The 20421-nt window shown below is 45.0% G+C and overlaps 1 protein-coding gene across 2 annotated transcripts in view; it reads left to right on the forward strand.

Annotated features, from left to right (window-relative positions):
• The window catches only part of Hcfc2 (host cell factor C2), a 37801-nt gene that overhangs the window by 6400 nt on the left and 10980 nt on the right, over positions 1-20421 (forward strand). For both annotated transcript variants that reach the window (XM_063255473.1, XM_063255474.1), the window contains exons 6-9: positions 591-697; positions 802-990; positions 5547-5714; positions 12036-12088. In XM_063255473.1, coding sequence (XP_063111543.1) covers positions 591-697; positions 802-990; positions 5547-5714; positions 12036-12088 — 517 coding nt within the window. The remainder of the gene's footprint in view (positions 1-590; positions 698-801; positions 991-5546; positions 5715-12035; positions 12089-20421) is intronic.

Below are 20421 nucleotides of genomic sequence, written 5' to 3' on the forward strand. Positions count from 1 at the left end.
GATGTGCAGCGTCGCACCTGGCTTCAGGTGTTTGACTTACAAAGTCCCGTGAGCTGTAATGTAAAGTCTTTTTTGTTTGTTTTTGTTCTGAGATGAAATCTCCTTGTGTTGTGCAAGGTGGCTGTGAACCTCTGCACTCAGTGAATATCCCCGCCTCAGCCTCCCAAGTAACTAAAATGATGGGAAGGCACCACCACCCAGCTTAGAACTGTAAACTCTTGAAAGAACATCACTTTATTTTCTTATCCCATTTTTATTATTATTATTATTATTTATTTATTTATTTTATTTTTTTTTTTGGTCTTTTTGAGACAGGGTCTCGCTATGCAGTTCAGGCTGGCCTTGAGCTCCCTTCGTAGCCCAAGTTGGTCTTGAACTCACAACCATCCTCCTGCCTCGGCCTCCTGAGTGCTCGGATTACAGGTGTGCACCACCACACCCAGCTTATCCTAGTTATTTTGACTGGAATAAGTGAGCGAATATCCTGTTGCTTTCTGTCAGCAAATAAATTTAAGCTCAGTTTTAGCCTTTCAAATCCAAAAAATAAAATTAACTCAGCCACTTTATGTTCTTGCTTTTGTGTTCTTCAGAATGTACATTTTTGGAGGATGGGTTCCGCATAAAGGTGAAAACACCGAGACTTCATCTCATGATTGTGAATGGAGGTGTACCAGTTCATTTTCTTACCTAAATCTAGGTGAGGCCTATAATGTTATTGAAATAACGTTTATTAATAAAAGGATTCTGGTTATGTTGTCTAATGACTATTGCGTGGTAGTCATGGATGCTTCTTCTCTTTAGATACAGCAGAATGGACCACCCTGGTATCAGATTCTCAAGAAGATAAAAAAAATTCAAGACCAAGACCAAGAGCCGGGCACTGCGCTGTCGCCATTGGCACTCGGTTGTACTTCTGGAGCGGCAGAGACGGCTACAAAAAAGCACTCAACAGTCAGGTGTGCTGCAAGGACCTGTGGTACCTCGACACTGGTAGGTGGCGGGCTGAGCAAGGTGCACTTCCGCTGGGTACAGGCGCAGGGTGCGTGTCTCCGAAGGCATAGTGTATGTGCCACTAGCTCGTTCCTGCAGTGCAGACTGAGGGGAGGGATCACATGTGGAGCTCCCCCTCCTCCGGTGGAGGTTGGAGTTAGAGATGCTTTCCAGAGAAGAGTATGGAGGGGGACCGGCAGCCTTACAGGGTGTGCTGTGCAGAAACTCCAGAGCGAGAAGCTGAGGGACCCCACGGGGAAGGGGAGGGCAGGGCGGAGTGCGGTGTGGGGTCTTGAATTGGATCCGGAGGAGAGAGAGATGTTAGTTGACTGTGAAATCCCAGTGGCTTGAAGTTTGGACCATAGCAGTGCACGCAGGAATTTCTGGTTCTAACCACCGCATTTCCAGGAGGGAGGCTGGGTTGCTAATGTTGCAACTTCTGGTGACATTTTGGAAATGTAAAATGGCCATGGAATTTTTTAACTTTTATTTTTTAAAAAGTATGTACAAGTTTTTGCTATACTTGATCTTATACCTTTCTGAATTATATTTCTTTTTTTATTAGTACATGTTTGCTATACAGAAAATTTGTCTATAACCAAGAATTTTGTAAATGTGGAACTTGCATTGCTTTCTCTTTTATTTTATTTTTTCTCTTTTTGAGGGTACAGGGGATTGCACTCATGAGCTCAGGCTTGTGAGGCAGGCGTTTTTTGTGCTGCTGAGCTAAATCCCTGGCCTCTCACACCCACTTTCAATGAGTACAGATTCATAGCTATGCAGCAAGAATTATTCTAGGTAGGAGAACACAGTGGCAGAGGTATGGCCAATGTCCCCGCTTCCAGGAGCTTGGATTTCAAGAAGGTGTAGCAGCTGAGGGTGACTGGTGATGTGGCAGACAGAATCAGCGGGGTTCCTGGTGAGCACAGGGAGACCAAGCTAGTGAGGGGTGTGCCAGGTCAGGGCTGGGGTGGGGGTGCCGGGTGGAGAGGGAGCTGCCAGGCACAGGGCAGGCCTCCGGAGGAAACAGCAGGTCGAGGGAGCCGGAGATGAGGGAGAGGGCGATGGGCCGGAGGCTGAGAGGTGACCGGCGCAGGATGGCGTGGCGCTTGCGTGTCAGAGATTTTAAACTATTTTCATGTATTTTCTTTTTTTTAATGCTATTGGGGTGGCACCCAGAGTCTCGCGTCTGGTAGTTTTTAAGGCACAGGGTGAGTAAGATATGTTGAACATACGTAGACGGGAATGAGGCTTGGCGTGGTGCACATTTTTGTGGAGAAAAATTAAAGGGTCCATTTAGGTGTGCTAAGTTGGAGGGGAGATCAGGCCAGCAGCTCAGGGTGCAGGCGAGGCTGGCAGCCACAGAGGGGTTGCATCTGGAGGCACAGCGCGACATAGCTGAGACCGCAGCCTGCGAGTGTGTGAATGGGGACCTGGCCCTTACCCGCTGAGGAATTCTCGGAGAGCTGAGGTTGGGCACTTTTCAGAGCTTTTTCTTTATCTGTATTTTCCACAGTGGCATGTATGATCTTTGTAATATAAAATCTTTAATACTCAAATCATCTTTTTTTTTTTTTTTTTTTTTTTTTTTTGGTACTGGGTGTTGAATTCAAGACCTTGGACTCGCCAGGCAGGCGCTTATGCTGCCTTGGCCCTAGAATTATCTTAATTGAAAGAAATGAATGAAACAGCTAAATTAGAGACTAAACGCTTTCTGTAGGAGAAGCCCATACTAGTCAGCAGGAGAGAAAAGCAGAAGTCCAGTTCACTGGTCACTCTTTTTTGTTGTTGTTGTTTTTGTCGGTACCAGGGATCGAACTCACAACCACATGCTTAAAAGGCAGGCACTTATGCTGCTGAGCTAAATCCCCAGCCCCTTTAAAATTGGTAATTACTACTGGAAATCCAGTTCATATGTACACATAGGAGTTTTTCCCCCTGTTGGAATATCATGTGTCTTTCTGGAGACCAGGTTTCACTCTGTGGTTCAGGCTGGCTTTGAACACCTTTTGTAGTTCAAGCTGGCCTCAGACTTGCAGCAATCCTCCTGCCTCCGCCTTCTGAGTGCTGGTTATAGAGGTGTGCCAGTACACCTGGCAGGAATGTGTCTTTTAAAGAGGATTTTCCTAGGGACCTATGACTTTCAAAGATAAAAACCACTGGGTCTGAATGGCCGTCTTTTCCATGAACTTCAGAAAAAGCTGTAAAGACCCAAGTACATCCTAATAGTAATCATGGCTACTATCATAGGGGCAGAATTAGATTTTGCTTTTCCTTTGGGTAAGTTCTGCATCATTTTTCTGGGTGCGGGGATCATCTTGCCCCTTCTGACTTTTAACCAAGCTTTGCGTTGGGTGCCATGTGAGTGCGCGGTGGTGGTTTCATCAGGCCTCTGGTTAGTGCAGCGCCTGTGCCCCACCCTCCCTTGCTTTCCCCTCCCTGTAACAGTTCTTCGTGTCTCTGGTCCCGTTGCTGACTTGGTATTTCAGTTTCTTTCCAGTGTGGGTCTGCCGTGCTCACTTTCTACTGTGGATCGGGGACCCCTGTCCCCCGGGCCCCCCCCCCCGCCCACACTGCGTACCCCTCTCCTGTGCGCCTGCCTCCCTGCTGTCCCCACCCTGTGCCATCGCCCCGCAGCCTTGGCAGCTTGGGAGAAGCAGTGCTGTTGAGTCTCCCTCGAGCTTTTTCTGTGGGCCTGGAGTGATGGCTGCCTTCTCAGCTTCAGGTTTCATTGTGGACCCCTGGTTCACTGGTGCTCTTGCCCCCGTGTAAAGCGTCCCAGCGTGGCTGGGTGCATCTCCTGTGCTGCCCGTGCCATCTACTGAAGAATGAGCCCCCGCCTTGCCCTGGGGGCTCAGCCTGCACAGTTGAAGCCCAGCTCTCATCCTGTGGTCTCCCTGGGCTTCCCTCCCAGGGACATTTTTCTCCTTGCCCCTCTGCCAGAGTGCTGAAGTTTCGCCCCCCACCCCCCACCCCTTTATCAGTGCTGGGAGCAGAACCCAGGCCTCCTGCATGCTAGGCGAGCACTGTGCCACTGGACAGTGCCCTCACCTGTCAGTTATTTTTGTCATTCTTGTTTCGGGATCTGACTGTGTTGCCCATACTAGCCTCAAACTCTTGTGCTCAAGTGATCTTCCTGCCTCAGCCTCCCAGGCAGTGGAGACTGCAGTCCTTCCCAGCTGTGCCTAACTGGTCCTTTTTGATGTGCCTTTTCCCCTCTCCTCCCTGGAAGCTTTCAAACTTCTTCTATGTCCCTACTGTTTTTTAATTTCTTAATGTTCTTGTGGATTTATTTGCATCTGTGTGCTTAGGCCTCTGTGGGGTCATTCAGTCTGCAAATGCATGCTCTTTAGTTCTGGCAGTTTTATTTTACTGAGTGTGCACCCTTTTGGTTTTTCTGTTCCTCTTCGTGGGACTTGTGTTCTGCCAGTGCTGCGCTTTCTGGGCTAGATGTCTGCTTTTGTTAAGATGTGGGTTGCCTTACTCTGAGAACCCTCCTAGGCTGGGTTGTTAGTAGGACCATGGAGGGATTCACATGGGGTTAGTTGGAGAAGCTTGGTTTCATTATCCTCTGCAACAGAGCTGCCACATTTGTCCTATAGTTGGTGAGTACTCAGGTTCTGTAAATACTCAGCTGTGTTGTGGCCTGAAAGTAGCCATGCACAGAATACTTAAGGGAGAGAGTGAGACCCTGTTCCGGGACTGTCACAGCACGTCGGGGCTGTTCAAGCCCTGCTCTGAAGGTAGCTCTGAAAGGGAGCAGGGGGCAGCAGACCTGTGCTGTAAGCACGCGTGCAGCCTGAGCGTGGTGGGCTCCCGTGCAGTCAGTGTGCGGAGGACAGGGCGGCCGCGATCGCAGAGAATTCGCCTCTGGCCCTTTTCCAGCCAGAAGTATCAGGGGTTGTTTGTTTTTGAAAGGTTAGTGGTATTTCATAACAAGCTAACATGTTGTGAGTAGTTCAAGTCTTGATAAGGGTATTACTCTGGAGAAGTCTTGGAGTTTTTGTTGTTTTTTGTTTGTTTGTTTTTTTAGACTTTGTGTTTTTCTTTTCTTTTCTTTTCTTTTTTCTGGTACTGGAGATCAAACTCATCACCTTGTACTTGTCTGGTAGGCGCTTGGGCACTGAGCTAAATTCCCGGCCCTGAAGTTGTGTTTTTCTAAAATATCATGCCCAGGTCATTTTTGCTAATGTTAACAATATTTATGTTGACCCAAAGTTAATTCATAAAATTAAAAAGATCACACTGAAAAGAAGGTAAAATAGTGTACCTGTATCTATGTAATATTCCTCCCCCACAACTGAATCCAGTAATTAGTTTTTTATTGGCTTACTTGATTTGTAGGATTGTTTGTTTAAGGAATGAATAGAGCCAGAACCTCACACAGTTTTTGTTTAACTTATCATAGCCACGTTGATCTGAGTAAATTTTCCCTCTCGGTCAACAGATGAAATACTCACTGCTGATGTTTTCAAAGCTCCAGGCCCCACAAAGTACATAAGCAAACTCTTGGTACCCTTGACACGTAAATGCATGATATCGATGTTGTTCTGTAGAGAAACCGCTGGCACCTTCCCAAGTGCAGCTGATCAAAGCCACCACCAGCTCGTTCCATGTGAAGTGGGATGAAGTGCCTACGGTTGAGGGCTACCTTTTGCAGCTGAATACAGACTTGCCGTACCAGGCCGCCTCAGCAGATTCCTCAGCAGCACCAAATGTGCCAGGTGAGACCATGGTTCTGCTCCAGGAAAATATGTCTGTTCATATGCTTTGTAAAAAGTATACTGCATCCAAGATGTGGTGATACATACCTGTGATCTCAGCACTCAGGCAGCTGAGGCAGGAGGGTTGCTGTCAGTTTGAGACTAGTGTGAGCTTCATAGCAAGACCCTAAAACCCAAAAAAGAAAAACAAGGAGCCGGGGGCTTAGCTCAGTGGCATAAGTACCTATCTGGCAAGTGTGAGGTCGTGAGTTCAATTCCCCAGTACAAAAAAAAAAAAAAAAAAACAAAAAAGAAAGAAAGAAAAATAAAAGTATACTGCAAGGAAAATCTGTGCCTAGAGTTAATTTAAGAAAATTAGGTTCCGATGGTCCACACCCATAGATAATGGACTGTTGTACCATTATGCTAGAGACACTGACACATAGATATGTAGGATACATTTTGATGGGTTTGAAGTTTTATGTTATTTGCACTCAGGCATTTTTAAGTAGCTTCAAAAAGGTTTCACCTACATCTTGAAGGTATTTGGAGGAACAGATACCTCCTAGGAAAGCCTTGACACCAGTGATAAGGTTATTTAACATCAGACATCTACAAACATCAACACAGAAACCAAACTAAAATAGAAAATAGAAAAAATGACAATATAAAGTCGCAAAATGCAATCACAAATGCCCAGCCCACACAGGAAAAGTCCACAGCACAGAGACAGAGGAAATCCGAAGCCAACAAATGGAACTCTCTAAGTGATAGCAGCAGAAGTGAAAAAACAAATGGAAGAGACAATAGAAAAAATCTCAGAGATACAAAAAGAAACGACTATCAAAAGACACTGAAGCAGACACAGATGAACAGATAGAGGAGCTTAGAAAAATGATGGAAACCATGAATGCCAAACATAGATAAGAAATAGAATCAATGAAACATCAAAACAGAAATGTAGGAGGTTAGAAATTCCACTGAAAGTGTACACAGCAGAGCAAATGAAGGCAAGGAGAGAATATGAGATCTAGAAGACAGGAACACAACTAGCAACCAGGAAAACAAAGGTATCTTTAAAATAGCAAGAGACAATGGAAAATCAGTCCACCAGCTACAGGATGAAACAAAGAACAACCAGAAAAGACGAACTGGAATCAGTGAGAAAGCCAGAGGCAGCACAAAAGCCATTAAAAACCTTTTCACAGAAATAATGGCAGAAAACTTCCCAAACATGGACAAAGAATTTGACATAAAAATAAATAAAGTATATAGAACTCCAAATAGTCATAACCAAAATAAATCTACCCAAAGGCATATAATAATCAAGATTCTAGAAATTTAGCACAAGAACAAAATACTAAAAGCAGCTGGAGAGAGGAAATGAATCTCCAATAAAGCAAACCCATCAGAATCATGGCAAACTTCTCAACACAAACCCTCAAATCAAAGAGAGCTTGGAGCAAAGTGTTTCAAGCCCTAAAGGAAAATAATCTTCAACCCAGATTGATAGACCTCACGAAAACTATCTTTCAAAATTATTAAGAGACATAAGATACTTCCATGACAAAGAACAAGTGAAGAAATTTATGACCACCAAATCTGCTCTACAGAATGCTCTGAAGAATGTACTAGAAAAAGATGACAAAGACCAGAATCACATGAGCACCAGTAGAGAGAAGCAGCCAGGCAAGGCAAGCAGTTAAACAGAAGAGAAAAAGAGCAAACAGGAAAACAACATGAAAAAGAAAAACCTATACATGTCAGTTATAACCACCAATGTAAGTGACTTCATCAGTAAAAAGAAACAGACTGACAGAATGAATCAAGAAGCAAGACCCAATAATATACTGCATTCAAGAAACACATTTAACCCAAAAAGAGTCAAAGGATGGAAAACAATTCTCCATGCCACAGGAACCCAGAAAAAAGCAGAAAGATAGTTATTCTATTTGCAGACAAAACTTTAAGCCAAATGGCAAAAGAGGCAAAGGTCACTACATACTTGTCAAGGGAAAACTCCAGGAAGAGATTACAATCATAAATATTTATGCACCAAACACAGGTTCATCCAACTACATAAAACAAATACAGATGTGAAAAAGCAAATAAGTGCTAACACGTAGTAAAGGACCTTAATACCCCACTCTGACAAATAGATCAGCTGGACGAAATTTACTGGAGCTAAACCAAGCCGGTGAACAAATGGATTTGGTAGACGTCTACAGAGTGTTCCACCCCAGAACATCAGAATATACACTCTTCTCAACTGTGCGTGGGATGTTCTCCAAAATGGTCTGTATGTTAGTCTGTATGTTAGCTGACAAAACATGTTTAAGTAAATGTAGAGGAATTGAAGTCATTTCATACATACTGTTTGATCAGAGCACAATGGAATTAGAAATAAATGACAGAAAATCACAAAAACTACATTAACACACAAATTAAACACCAATGTTCTGAACAACCGGTGGATCACAGAGGAGATTAAAGATGAAATGTACAATTAAACGATAATGCTGACAACATACAGAAACTTACAGAACACAATGACAGCAGTCCTATGGGGGAAATTTACAGTGATGAGCTCACACATCTGGAAAACAGAATGAGCTCAAATAAACAACCTAATGTTGTACCTCAGACTTTTAGAAAAAGAAGAACAAATCACCCCAAAGTACATATGAGAGAGGAAATTATAAAGAGCAGAAATTAATGCAGTAGAGACTAAGAAAACAAAGAATCAGTGAATCAAAAAGTTTGCTTTTTAAAAGATTAAATAAAACTGGTAAAGCATTAGCCAACCTCATCAAAAATAAGAAAAAACACAAACTCAAGCAATTAGGAATGAAAAGGGGGAAATCACAAGAGATTCCACAGAAATCCAGATCATTAATACCTACTGTGAGAACTCACATTCTAATAAGGTAGAAAACAAAATGGACAGGTTCCTAGACACAATCAAATTGCCCAAACTAAATCAAGAAGATATAAAAATTCTAAATCTGATATCAGCCAATGAAATTGAAAATCAAATTAAAAATTTACCAACAAAGAAAAGCCTAGACCATGACATATTCACTTGAATTGTATGGGAAATTTAGAGACAAACTAATACCACTAATGTTGAAACTTTTTAAAGACATTGAAAGAGAAGCAGTACTTCCAAAACTGTTCCTGGAAGTATTAACCTGATTCCAAAACTGGAGAATGGAACCAAAAACGTACAGGCCAGTCTCCTTAATGAACATAGATTCAAAAACTCTTAACAAGATACTGGCGAATAGAATGCAGCAAATCATCAAGAAGATTGTACATCATGACAAAGTAGGATTCATCCCAGGAGTGCAAGGATGGTTCAGTGTGTGCAAATCAATAAATGTAATATACCATATTAGCAGGACCAAAGACAAAAATCACATGATCATCTCAATAGATGCAGAAAAGGCGTTTGACAAAGTCCAACAACCATTCATAATAAAAACCCTCCAGAAAATTGGAACAGATGATCTTTACCTCAATCTTATAAAAGCCATGTATTACAAACCAACAGCTAACATCATACTAAGTGGTCAAAAACTGAAAACTTTCACTCTAAAATCAGGAACAAGACAAAGATGTCCATTATCATCACTGTTGTTCAATACAGTTCTGGAAACATTACCCAGAGCAATTAGACAAGAGAAAGAAAGGAAAGGAATAAAGAATAGGTTAAATTATCATTATTTGCAGATGACATGGTATTATACCTAGAAGACCTCAAATACCCCACCAAAAAACTTGTAGATACAGTATTCAAATTCAGTATTGTAGCACGATACAGAGTCAGTGCTCAAATGGCAAGCCAGGGATTTAGCTCAGTGGCATAAGCATCTGCCTGGCAAGTGCAAGGTTGTGAGTTTGATCCCCAGTATAAAAAAAAAATTCATAGCATTCTTGTACACAAGCAACAAACTCGCATAGAAGTTAGGGAAAGCACACTTTATACAACAGCATCTAATAAAATGAAACACTTAGGAATCAATCTAACAAAGGATGTAAAAGATCTGTACAGTGAGAATTACAGTACCCTAAAAAAGGAAATTGAAGAGGGTATCAGATAATGGAAAGATATTCCTTGCTTTTGGATAGGAAGTACCAACATAGTGAAAATGGCCACACTCCCAAAAGTGCTGTACAGATTTAGTGCAATCCCAATCAGAATGCCAATATCATACCTCACAGATCTAGAGAAAACATTCCTAAAATTCATTTGGAACCAGAAGAGACTTAGAATAGCAAAAGCAATTCTGGGCAACAAAAGACAAGTCAGGTGGGCATCATAATCTGGGATGTGAAAGCAAACTACAAAACTACCATGGTAAAATCAGCATGGTATTGGCGGAAAAAAAGGCCTGAGGATCAGTGGACTAGAATAGAAGATGCAGACACAACGCCAAACACACTCAGCCACCTTATCATTGACAAAGGAGCAGAACTTGTTCACTGGAAGAACATAGTCTCTTTAATAAATGGTTCTGAAAAAACTGGCTCTCCACATGCCAAAGACTAAAACTAGACCCATGTCTATCACCATGCACCAAACTAAAGTCAAAATACTGAAAGATCTAAATCTTAAAATAGAAACACGAAATTTACAAAGAATCAACAAACAGGATCTTACCTTGTTAAAAAGCTTTTGCACAACAAGAGAAACCAACAGTGAAAAAACAACTGATCGAGTGGGGAAAAAGTTATAGCCAGTTGTCCCTTAGACAAAGGATATGTGTATCTAGAACATACAAAGAATTGAAAAAGATCAAGCCCCCAAAATTCAAAAACTCAATCTAAAGAAGGACATCAGAGGCACACTTATCAGATGGAGAAACACAAATGACAAGTAAGTGAAGCCAGGTTCCACATCATTGGTCATTCCAGAACAAATTAAACGCTGGGATTCCATCTCACCCAGAAAGAATGGCTGTCATTGCAACATCAGCTAATAGAGGCTGGGGGTTTAGTTCAGCGGCATAAGCACCGGCCTGGTAAGCACAAGGTCCTGAGTTCAATCCCTGGTACAAAAAAAATGGGCCGATAACAAAGGCCGGAGGGGCTGTGGGGAAAAGGAACCCTTCTCAGTGTTGGTGGGAGTGTAGACTGGGGCAGCCACTGAGGATGTAGGTGTGGAGAGTCCTCAAAAGAGTAGGAGTGGAAGTCCCATTAGACCCATCTATTCCCCTTCTGGGTATCTTCCCAGAAGAATTAAAAACATACCACAGTGATGTATGTGCCCCCATGTTTTTAGCACAATTTGTAACAGCTAAATCTTAACAAACCAAATGTACATCAACCAAGGAATGGATGAATAGATACAGGTATTTTATATAATGGAGTACTGCTTGGCCATAAAGAATAAACTGGAGACTTTTATAGGTAAGTGGATGCAACTTGAGAGCATACTTATACGTGAGATAAATCAGACTCATGCTAACATCATATTAGTGTCTCACTAGCATGGAAAGCTGGCTGAGTAAGTGAGGTCCAAAGTGTCCACTACGTCCTGGGAACATGGGAGAAACTGTTCAGAAGAAAGGGCAGACTGGGGAAAGGGAGAAAGAAAAAATACGTTTACACAGAAGACAGTTCAGATGGTTATATGGCTAGTTGCTCTTAGTTCATTGAAAAGAAAGGTTTGTACTAACATTGTTTGGACAAGATATCATGACTGTATCTTGTACTTTGAATCACTACTATGAAGACACTACAATAATATGCAATGTATTAATTGTTTTAAGTCTCCTACTAACCTATTTTGTCTTTTTTTTTTTTTAATCGGTACCAGGGATCAAACTCACGACTGCCTGCTTGCAAGGCAGGCGCTTATGCCGCTGAGCTAAATCCCCAGCCTCCTACTAACCTATTTTGAAACTCTTGTTTTATTGGGTTTTTTTCTCTTTAAAAATGATTTCACTTTCTTTTTTGGTTTTTTGAGACAGGGTCTTGCCATGCAGTGTAGGGTGGCCTTGAGCTCTCTGTACAGCCCAGCTCCCCTCAAACTTGGAGCAATCCTCCTGCCTCAGCCTCCCAAGTGCGGGGACTGTAGTTATACACCAACATACCTGGAAGATTGCGCCTTTTTTCAAAAGTATTTTTAACTAAAGGGACATTTTTGGAAGGAAAAAAAGCAAGCTTAATTTTATACCTTATTCAAAATGGATATCAAGTATTAAGCCAACTATTGAGAGAACAGGTAAACTGTGATACCGATGCTCTCTTCTGGATCTTTGCTCTGACTTTAAAAGTCCAATTGTATTTCCCCGGAGCGGTGGAGCTCACAGCAGTGTGAACTTTCTTGTCCCACAGGAGGGCGGGCGGAACCTCACAGACCAGGCAGCAACAGCCTCCTTCCTCACGGGGTAAGTGGAGACCTGCTGAGTGGTGGTGGCAGCCTGGTGGACCAGGGTTTCTAGAACAGTCCTCCAGCCCGGGGTCCTCTGCCCCGGCTGCTTGTCAGGGTCACTTTGTAAAGAAAGCTGCGGGCTGCTGTGTAGCTGGGTGGCAAAGCAGTGGCCTGGAGTCGTGAGGCCCCATGGGACCCTCAGCACCACAGAAATCCAGGGCAAGAGAGCGCTGCCGGCTGCCTCAGTGTGGCCTGAATCGAGAGCCTTGGGCCTCTTTACCCAGAGGGTCAGAGGTGCGGGTTAGAGCTGATTATGTGTCTTTATTTTTCTGAAAGTAACAGCTAAATCTTAACAAACCAAATGTCCATCAACCAAGGAATGGATAAAATAGATGCAGGTGTTTTATATAATGCACGCAAATCTAAATTTCTAAGGATGCACATTAAGTCCCTGACCTGTCAGCGGGTTCTGTTCCCGGGGAATTGTGCCTGGGTTGGGTCGTTGGTGAAGGACGGTGAGTGGGCACGGCTCCCGTGAGAGCTGCGCCCCAGTCTTGGTAAGTGCTTTAATAATGCGTCCCTGCACTCTGGCGGTATTGGGTGCGTTTCCTGTTAACCAGGCTCTTGCTCCACAGTGAGTCCTGGCGGGAGCTGCACAGCCTGGGACTCGCACAGGGTAGAAGGCGGAATCCAGGGCCAGGGACTCTCAGAGCCCAGAGCCGGGCTGCAGCCCTGAGCCCTCGCTCTGCACAGAGTGTGCCGCCTCGGGTGCTGTCATCCAGACGCGGCGCTGGGCAGCAGTGGGGCGACGCTGGGCTGTTGGACACTTACCTTTCCTCCTGTCTGTGGTCACTCCACACCCAGGCGTGGGGTGGACGCCTCTGGTCTCTCCTCAGTGCTCCCCACCTTCTGGAGCTGTCTTCAAGCCCGACCTGGCTCTGGTCCTCGTGGCCTTCGCATGGGTTCACGCCACTGGTTTTTCATACTTTTTTTTTTGTCTTTTTCCTTTTTATCGGTACCAGGGATCGAACTCACGACTGCCTGCTGCTTGCAAGGCAGGTGCTTATGCCACTGAGCTAAACCTCCAGCCCCCTCATACTCTTTTCCCAAGCTGGGGCCGTGTCTCTTCACCTTGTTGCTGTTTCCCGCTGTTTTCTTTCCTTACTCAGGACTTGTCTAGTAGGCCCGAGAAAGGTCAGTCAGTGCTCTGAGATCTTGTGTTGCCGAGTATCTCTTTATTCACATTTTACTGATCGTCTTGACTGGTTATAGAATTGTGAGGTACAGACACACGATAGCTGGGAGCATTACACTACCGATTCCTGTTAGTTCATTGAAAAGAACATTTGTGCTCACATTGTCTGATCAGTGTTTCATGCCTACACCTTGTAATCTGAGCAAACACTTTGAAGATAACAATACCCAATCTGTTAACCATTGGTGATCAGTTACCTGTTTTGAAATTCTATATTACTGCTTTTTCTCTTTATAATAAAGGAATCCTGTATTGGAAAACTTCCCTCCAGAAATTTGAAAGCATTTTCTTTCTTCCTTTACAACTCGGTGCTGCTGTGGAAGGCTTTGGGTTCTCAATCTTTTATATGTGACCTTTTCCCCCTCTTGATCGCAGTTTTCCGCGGTTTTGGTTCGGCATGACCCGCTTCGCAGTGGCTCTTCAGCGTTCTCACTGTGCACACAGTGCGCCCGTTTTGTAGAAGCTCATGGCTTCTCACTGATAGTGTCTTCCCTCTATTTGAGCTCAGCTTTTAGACCTGGGAACTAAACCCAGCAGCGTGCTACATTCCTAGTCCTTTAAACTTTCATTTCGGGTGAGGTCTCGGCTGCACTGCCCAGGCTGCCCTTGAGCTCGGCCCCTTCCTGCCATGCAGCCCGGTGCAGGCCTGCCGCACCGGCCGCTCACTGCCCCTTCCGCCGGTGGGTGCAGCTGCTGCTGGCCCAGATGGCTGAGCCGAGTTCTAGTTCCCATTTCTCTTCCTGTCTACTCTACTTCCTGAAGAAGCTTTTTATTTTGCATTGTAAATTCAGTATTTAAATGTATTCACCACACTCTCTATAGCATGGTACTCGGGCTTCATAAATGCAATCTCTTCCTTTATCTTTTTAGAAATGAAGCCTTTAGCACACGCATTCTGTTCTGCTCTGAAGATTGCTTTTTTCGGGCTCCTTTTACTCCTAATTTTGAACTTGGCAATAGAGGCACCAGCCGGCCTCGGTGCTACACAGGGAGCAGGTGCCGGGGCCTGGTGCCCGCCTGGCGGGCGCAGCTCAGCAGGCGAGCAGAGGGTCCTGGCTGGGACCCCGCCTTGGGGAAGCCAGGTGTGAGGGTGCTGTTCCGCACCCCAGAGCCCCACAGCCCAGCTTCCCCCCTTGGAGTCGGGGAGGGGAACCTGCTGGCTCCATGCGGCCCCACACGGGCGGGGGCTCAGCCTCCTCCCGGCTGCACTGCCCACCCTGCCCCAGGCGCCCCCATGCCATTTACCTACAGGCGCCTGGTGACCCGGGCAGTACCTGTACTTTTTCCTACTATACTTTCCTTGCAATTATTTGAATTTTTTTGGAGGAATTTCCTGAAATACATATTTTAATTATGCAATTTAACCAAAACTCTTAGGGTTTGTTCCTTCCTTACCTAATTCTAGTGAAATTACCTGATTTTTAAACAAGGCATGTTCAAAGACATCACAGCACGAAGGGCAGTGTGCTAATGGCTGTCCTTACTGATAGGATTATTTCCAAAAGATGAAAAGTATTTCCAAAAGATGAGAAGTATAAAACAAAAAGCAGCCTTCATTCTGAGAACACGGAGAGAGATGACCAGCACCCCTCACCTCTGGAGTCCGGTGATCTCTCCAGCGGACACATGGCGTGGGGGGTATGTAAGTAGCCTCGGTTTGGGGTGGAACCTAAGGGGGCATCAGGGATGCACGGGCAGCCCATTGGTCCTAGGTTTGGCGCCATAGGCAAATTCCCAGTGGCGGGGAAGACGATATCCCAGGTAAATTCCTAGGGGCGGAGGAGATAGGGGCTTCCTGATTCCGGTTACAGTGTCCAGCCTGGGCCAAAAGCCTTTCATATCCCGTCTTATTATTATTATTATGAAAAGGGGTGAAGATTTCTCTCTCTCTCTCTTTTTTTTTTTGTCTTTTTCCTTTTCATCGGTACTGGGGATTGAACTCACGACTGCCTGCTTGCAAGGCAGGCGCTTATGCCGCTGAACTAAATCCCCAGCCCCGAAGATTTCTCTCTTTAACTACTTCCTGCTGGCAGAGGGCACTGTACTGGAACCTAGGGGAGTCGACGGGGTGACGGTTGATGCCCAGGTAGAAGCTGGTGTTTTAGCCAGGACAACTTCACCGGTGAATGCACATATGTTAGACTGGAAAAACAGACAAGATGTTATGAGGAGACATGGCACTGTCATATTTAAGGACACAGGTAAGGTAGAAGGAAAGGTGCCTTTGATTTAAACATGTCATTATATCAAGACGTCATTGAGGTAGGAACATTTCCACCGTAAGGCAGAATTCTGAAAATTAAATATGGGGTTAGGAGGAGTGAAGTTATGAGAGGTGATTACTCTCCCATCTGAAAGCATAAAAGTTAAGAGGGTAGGTGTATAAAACTTGGCTCTGGTCCAAGAGTTGAACTGGAAAAAATAGGGGGAGCAGGGAAGGCAGTGGCTGTACCAATATAGGGAAGGTAAGGGCTTAGGCTTTCAGGGATGTCACATTTAACCAGACAGCTGAGGGTAGAAAGAACCGCGACTGTTATCATATAGAACATTATGAAGATTATTTTACGCATGATGTGGGAGTCTTTAGGAAAGACTGTCAAGAGTCCTGCTGTAAAACTGATCATTAATAGAATGTAAGGAATTAGGAACCAAAGTGGATAGCAAAACATGACTTAGCCTGTTAACTGTGGCTGCGAGGCCTTTGTGAGACGGAGACGGGTGGGCAACAGAAGATGAGATGACAACTCAGAATGATCAGATTTAGGGCTGGAAGGGCACCTCTTAGCCTGAGTGATGTGAAACCAGGATGGGAGTCCAGCAATTTTGATTCAGGCATGGGTCGCTGTGACCTGGTTGTATCAGCAGTTTACCTGGTTGTGGGAAAGGCTTTTATGTATCCTGAAAAAGTATAAACAAAGTGAGAAGACAAAATATATCTGTCAGTCTTGACCAGGGTTGTCTGAGAAATTGATGAATAAGAAAGGAAGGGGGTGGTCTTACATCACTGAGGAAGGGACCACCAGTGACAACAGGTGGAAGCTGCCGAGGCCTCAGTGTGTCTAAGTGAGCCTGCGTAAACACAAGGGAGTGAAAGCATTTTAAGATTTAGGACTGGGACCTGCACGAAATAGGCCCTGTTTATAAATGGCATAGGCTGACCATCAATACCCCATCATAGAGATTGAGGACTTAATATAGCAGCCTGAAAACTCAGGAAGAACTCTGAATATATGGCCTCTATGTTCACAAATAAAGAGAATGTCTTACCTAAGAGTTTTAGTGGAACTTGAACTCCGAGACGGACACCCACAAAGGGGGCTGCTGGCCCTGAGGCCCCTCAGTCTTCAGCAGCAATTTTTTTCAGCGATGAATCTGGCAGTGTTGACATTTCCTGTGAGGGCTAGAAGTTGGAATGGCTTACCCACTCTCTGGTGGCTAGGACAGTCCAACAGCCCTGGAGTAAGGTCTCAAAGAATGCCAGGATGGGGCATTCTCTTGCCCAGTGTCTTCTGCTGCATTTGAGCGTGGTCCATGGGGGCCCATGCAGCTCCACCTTGTGTAAGTTTACCTGCCTCAGAACTCCAAGTGTCAAAAGTGTTAAAAATATGAAAAACCATATTAAGTTCTCTCTAAGTTTTTTTTTGTCTTTTTCCTTTTTATCGGTACTGGGGATCGAACTCACGACTGCCTGCTTGCAAGGCAGGCGCTTATGCCGCTGAGCTAAATCCCCAGCCCCTGATCTCTCTAAGGTTTGAAGGTCAAGTTTTGCCTTTTTGTTTGGGATTTGGACTACAGTAGAATTAAGTAAGTATGTAGGAGTTTAATATTGGCATTTGAGATCAGAGAGTAGGCTTTATCTGGATGGCACACCGCTTTTTTTTTTATAGGGTACCACATGGAATTAACAAAAAGGGTTTTAGTCTTCCCAAAAAGGCTTCAGTCTGCCCTCTCTCTTTTGGAGTATAATCTCATTTTAATGGAAACATTTTATAGTAAAGGTTTACCAATCTTATGAATATTTCTACCAAAACTGATCTAGTATTTTTAAGTTCTGAACACGTTTATTTGTTTTTAAACCTAAACAGGAGATTAGCGACAACAGAGTATAATGTAGGCAATAAGCTGCAGGCAGTAAACTCAACATATAATAGTAGTGGTGGTCTACAGCAAAAGGAATTGATAAATATCTTTTAATTTTAGTCGTTAAAACAGGAGATTAGTGAAGGCCTTGATTGATAAACAAGGCTGGTAAAATTACCAAGAGGCCACTAACCTTGATTAAATGGTTTAAGAATTGTAATAAAAAATAGCATCTCTTGAGTGGAGCCAAATTGTAAAAAAAAAGCATGTCTGAGTGGAGCCGCTGAGCTGTTGTTTTGCAGCATGCCAGCAGAGCACGCCCGGCATGGGGTGGGGCGAGCGTTGGGACGTAGTGCACAGGGGCGGGCTGGACTGCCCCCGGAAACGTGTAAGGCGGCGGCAACAATGGCGAACAGGGAAGTGAAGGGCTGGGAGGGCACATCGGGGAGGGGCTGGGAGGTGGCCCGATGCAGTGCACAAAGCTGGAACTGCTCGCGGGGGTCGAGGATTAGAAAGCCAATTTAGGAACACAGCTGGGTTTTGATTAGCCTCCTGGACCTGTTATAAAAGTCTGTTGTAGTTAGTGTGCTTGTGAGCAATATTGTTAAGGCCCACAATCAGACATTGAATCACCTTATGTAATTTTGTTGAACCCTGTCCATTCTGATAGTTCCAGTTAGGATCTTGTTCTGGCACAGCTGCAGGCCCAGGGTCATTATCAGCAGTGTTTGCCTTGTGCCTGCGGTCAGCTTCTTCTCCAGCTGCTTGCCACAGCTGATTTTGTTCTTGTGAGCTGAGAGTGGTATTTAGAATCACATAAACATCCTTAGAATGTAAATCATAACAATTAGTAATAAATTTAAATGGCCTGATATAATTCTGTGGGTCAACAGAGAAGCTACTTAATTTATGGGTAATCTGAGACAGATCAGAAAGGGAAAAAGGCACATGTATATTAACAAGTCCCTCGGGGCCAGCTTGCTCCCGAGTGGCAGCAGAGCTTGAGGAGAAGAATGAGGAGTAGAGGGCCATTGAGCAGCCATCCGTCTGGTAGATGCTTGTGAGGAATATCTGTAGAGTGGCTACAGAGCGGCTACCTGTTATCCTGGGATGAGGAAACACAGGCAGATGGCATCTCACTGTGTGCCTTGCAGCGAGAGAATTGCTGTCGGCAGCACAATGAACCATCATGTGGACCACAACAGGGTGGCTGTTGCTGTTCACAAGAGGAGCCACAAGGGGGCGCCCATTGACCGTGAGTTCCATCCCAAGGTGGCACCCTGTCATGTGGTGGAGGGTTGCAACATGGCAACCATTGTTCTGGCACAAGCTGGAACAATCGCGTGGCTTGCCAGAAGGGCACAATGACTGAGATCAGGTATGGTGGGCAGGCAGCGAGAATGCTGTAGAGGTCAGAGAATTATCAGGAGAAAGGGTCAGAGACTTTGAGGAAGCGCTAACAGAGTGATTAGAGTTGCTGGGAGAGTTATGGGTCCCGGAAGGTGGAGAGGGAGATGATCGCACATCGGGAGGTAACTGCGATGCATTGGGACCAGGACTGCTGAGAGAATCAGGCATAGGGAGAGGGGAGAGCAGTCCAGCGGGAGCTAACGGCAGGGAACGAGTTTGGGGGTAGGCAGGCGGCAGCCGGGAAAAGACCGGAGGAATGTCATCAAGCGAATCCTGAGGGCAGGACAGAAAAGTTCGCAGTGCGGTAGAGTTAGCTAAAAGTATCTGAGCGGGAGCACAAGACTTAATGAGAGACAGGAGTGTTCTCAGAATAAGAAAGGCCTGAATATAAGGGAGTTCTAATAACTTGTCGCCGGCCTGACAGAAATCATACAAGTTCCTGAGAATGCAGGGGTCAAATGTTCCTTCCTTGGGCCAACGATTGCCACTAAGCGGGTGGGTTGGCCAGACCTCCTGGCAGTAAAAAGTTAAGTGTTTAGTTTTTATGGTACTTTTAATTTTTAGAGTACGTAAATTGGAAATTAGGCATTGTAAAGGTGTCTTTTGAGTGTTAGAAAATAGGTTTCCCATGACTGATTCAGGCAAGAAATAAGCCAGTGGTCCAGAACAAGCCGTCACTTGCTTGTGGCACCACAAGGTGGCTAAGGTTCCAAAAACTCGTATATTCCAGTTGTCACTGAGAGATTTACGAGTGGAGCCCACGTGGGGTCAGTAACAGTTTTGCCCGTGAAAGCGCGAGGCTTTAAGGGAAGTGAGGGCCTTTCAGTGTGGGCGGTCCAAAAATCTCTGCTTTGGGCTATCCGAACCCAAAGAACGTGAGAGATTTTAGAGTGTGGACACAGGTTTGCCCAGAAAGAACCCTGCCCTGGGCTGTCTTCATGACGTGAAAATGCACAGACCCATGTGAACAGGGAGAACAGTCGACTGGGGCTGCCCAGTGCCAAGAGTTCCCCGGGGAGTGCTCACCTGAAATCAATCTGGCCGATGGTGAGTGCAGGCAGCTGGCGACAAGGACTTCTCGGGAGAGGAAAAAGCGCGGAATTAATCCAGGCTGTTACCTGGTTTGTGAATTGGCCGGGGGCTCAACTGGGGGTGTCCCAGGAGTCAGTCGCCTGCTGATTGAGTCACAGCACCAAATGATAGGATTATTTCCAAAAGATGAAAAGTATTTCCAAAACATGAGAAGTATAAACAAAAAGTGGCCTTTGGAAAAAAAAAAAAAAAGACAGTCTTTGGCAACCCACACAGACCCTTTCTGTCTCTCAGACAGCTTTCCTTCTCCCAATAAATATATTCCACTCTTAAAAAAAAGAGACCAAAAAGCGGCCTTTATTCTGAGAACACAGAGAGAGACGACCGGCACCCCCCACCACTGGAGTCCCGAGAGCTTTCTAGCGGACACATGGCGTGGGGGGTATGTAAGTAGCCTCGGTTTGGGGCGGAACCTAAGGGGGCATCAGGGATGCACGGGTAGCCCATTGGTCCTAGGTTTGGCGCCATAGGCAAATTCCCATGGGTGGGGAAGATGGCATCACATGTAAATT

Source organism: Cavia porcellus, unplaced genomic scaffold (assembly GCF_034190915.1).
Source record: "Cavia porcellus strain 051 isolate PalLab524CR breed Dunkin Hartley unplaced genomic scaffold, mCavPor4.1 scaffold_8, whole genome shotgun sequence".
Taxonomy (NCBI): Eukaryota; Metazoa; Chordata; class Mammalia; order Rodentia; family Caviidae; genus Cavia; species Cavia porcellus.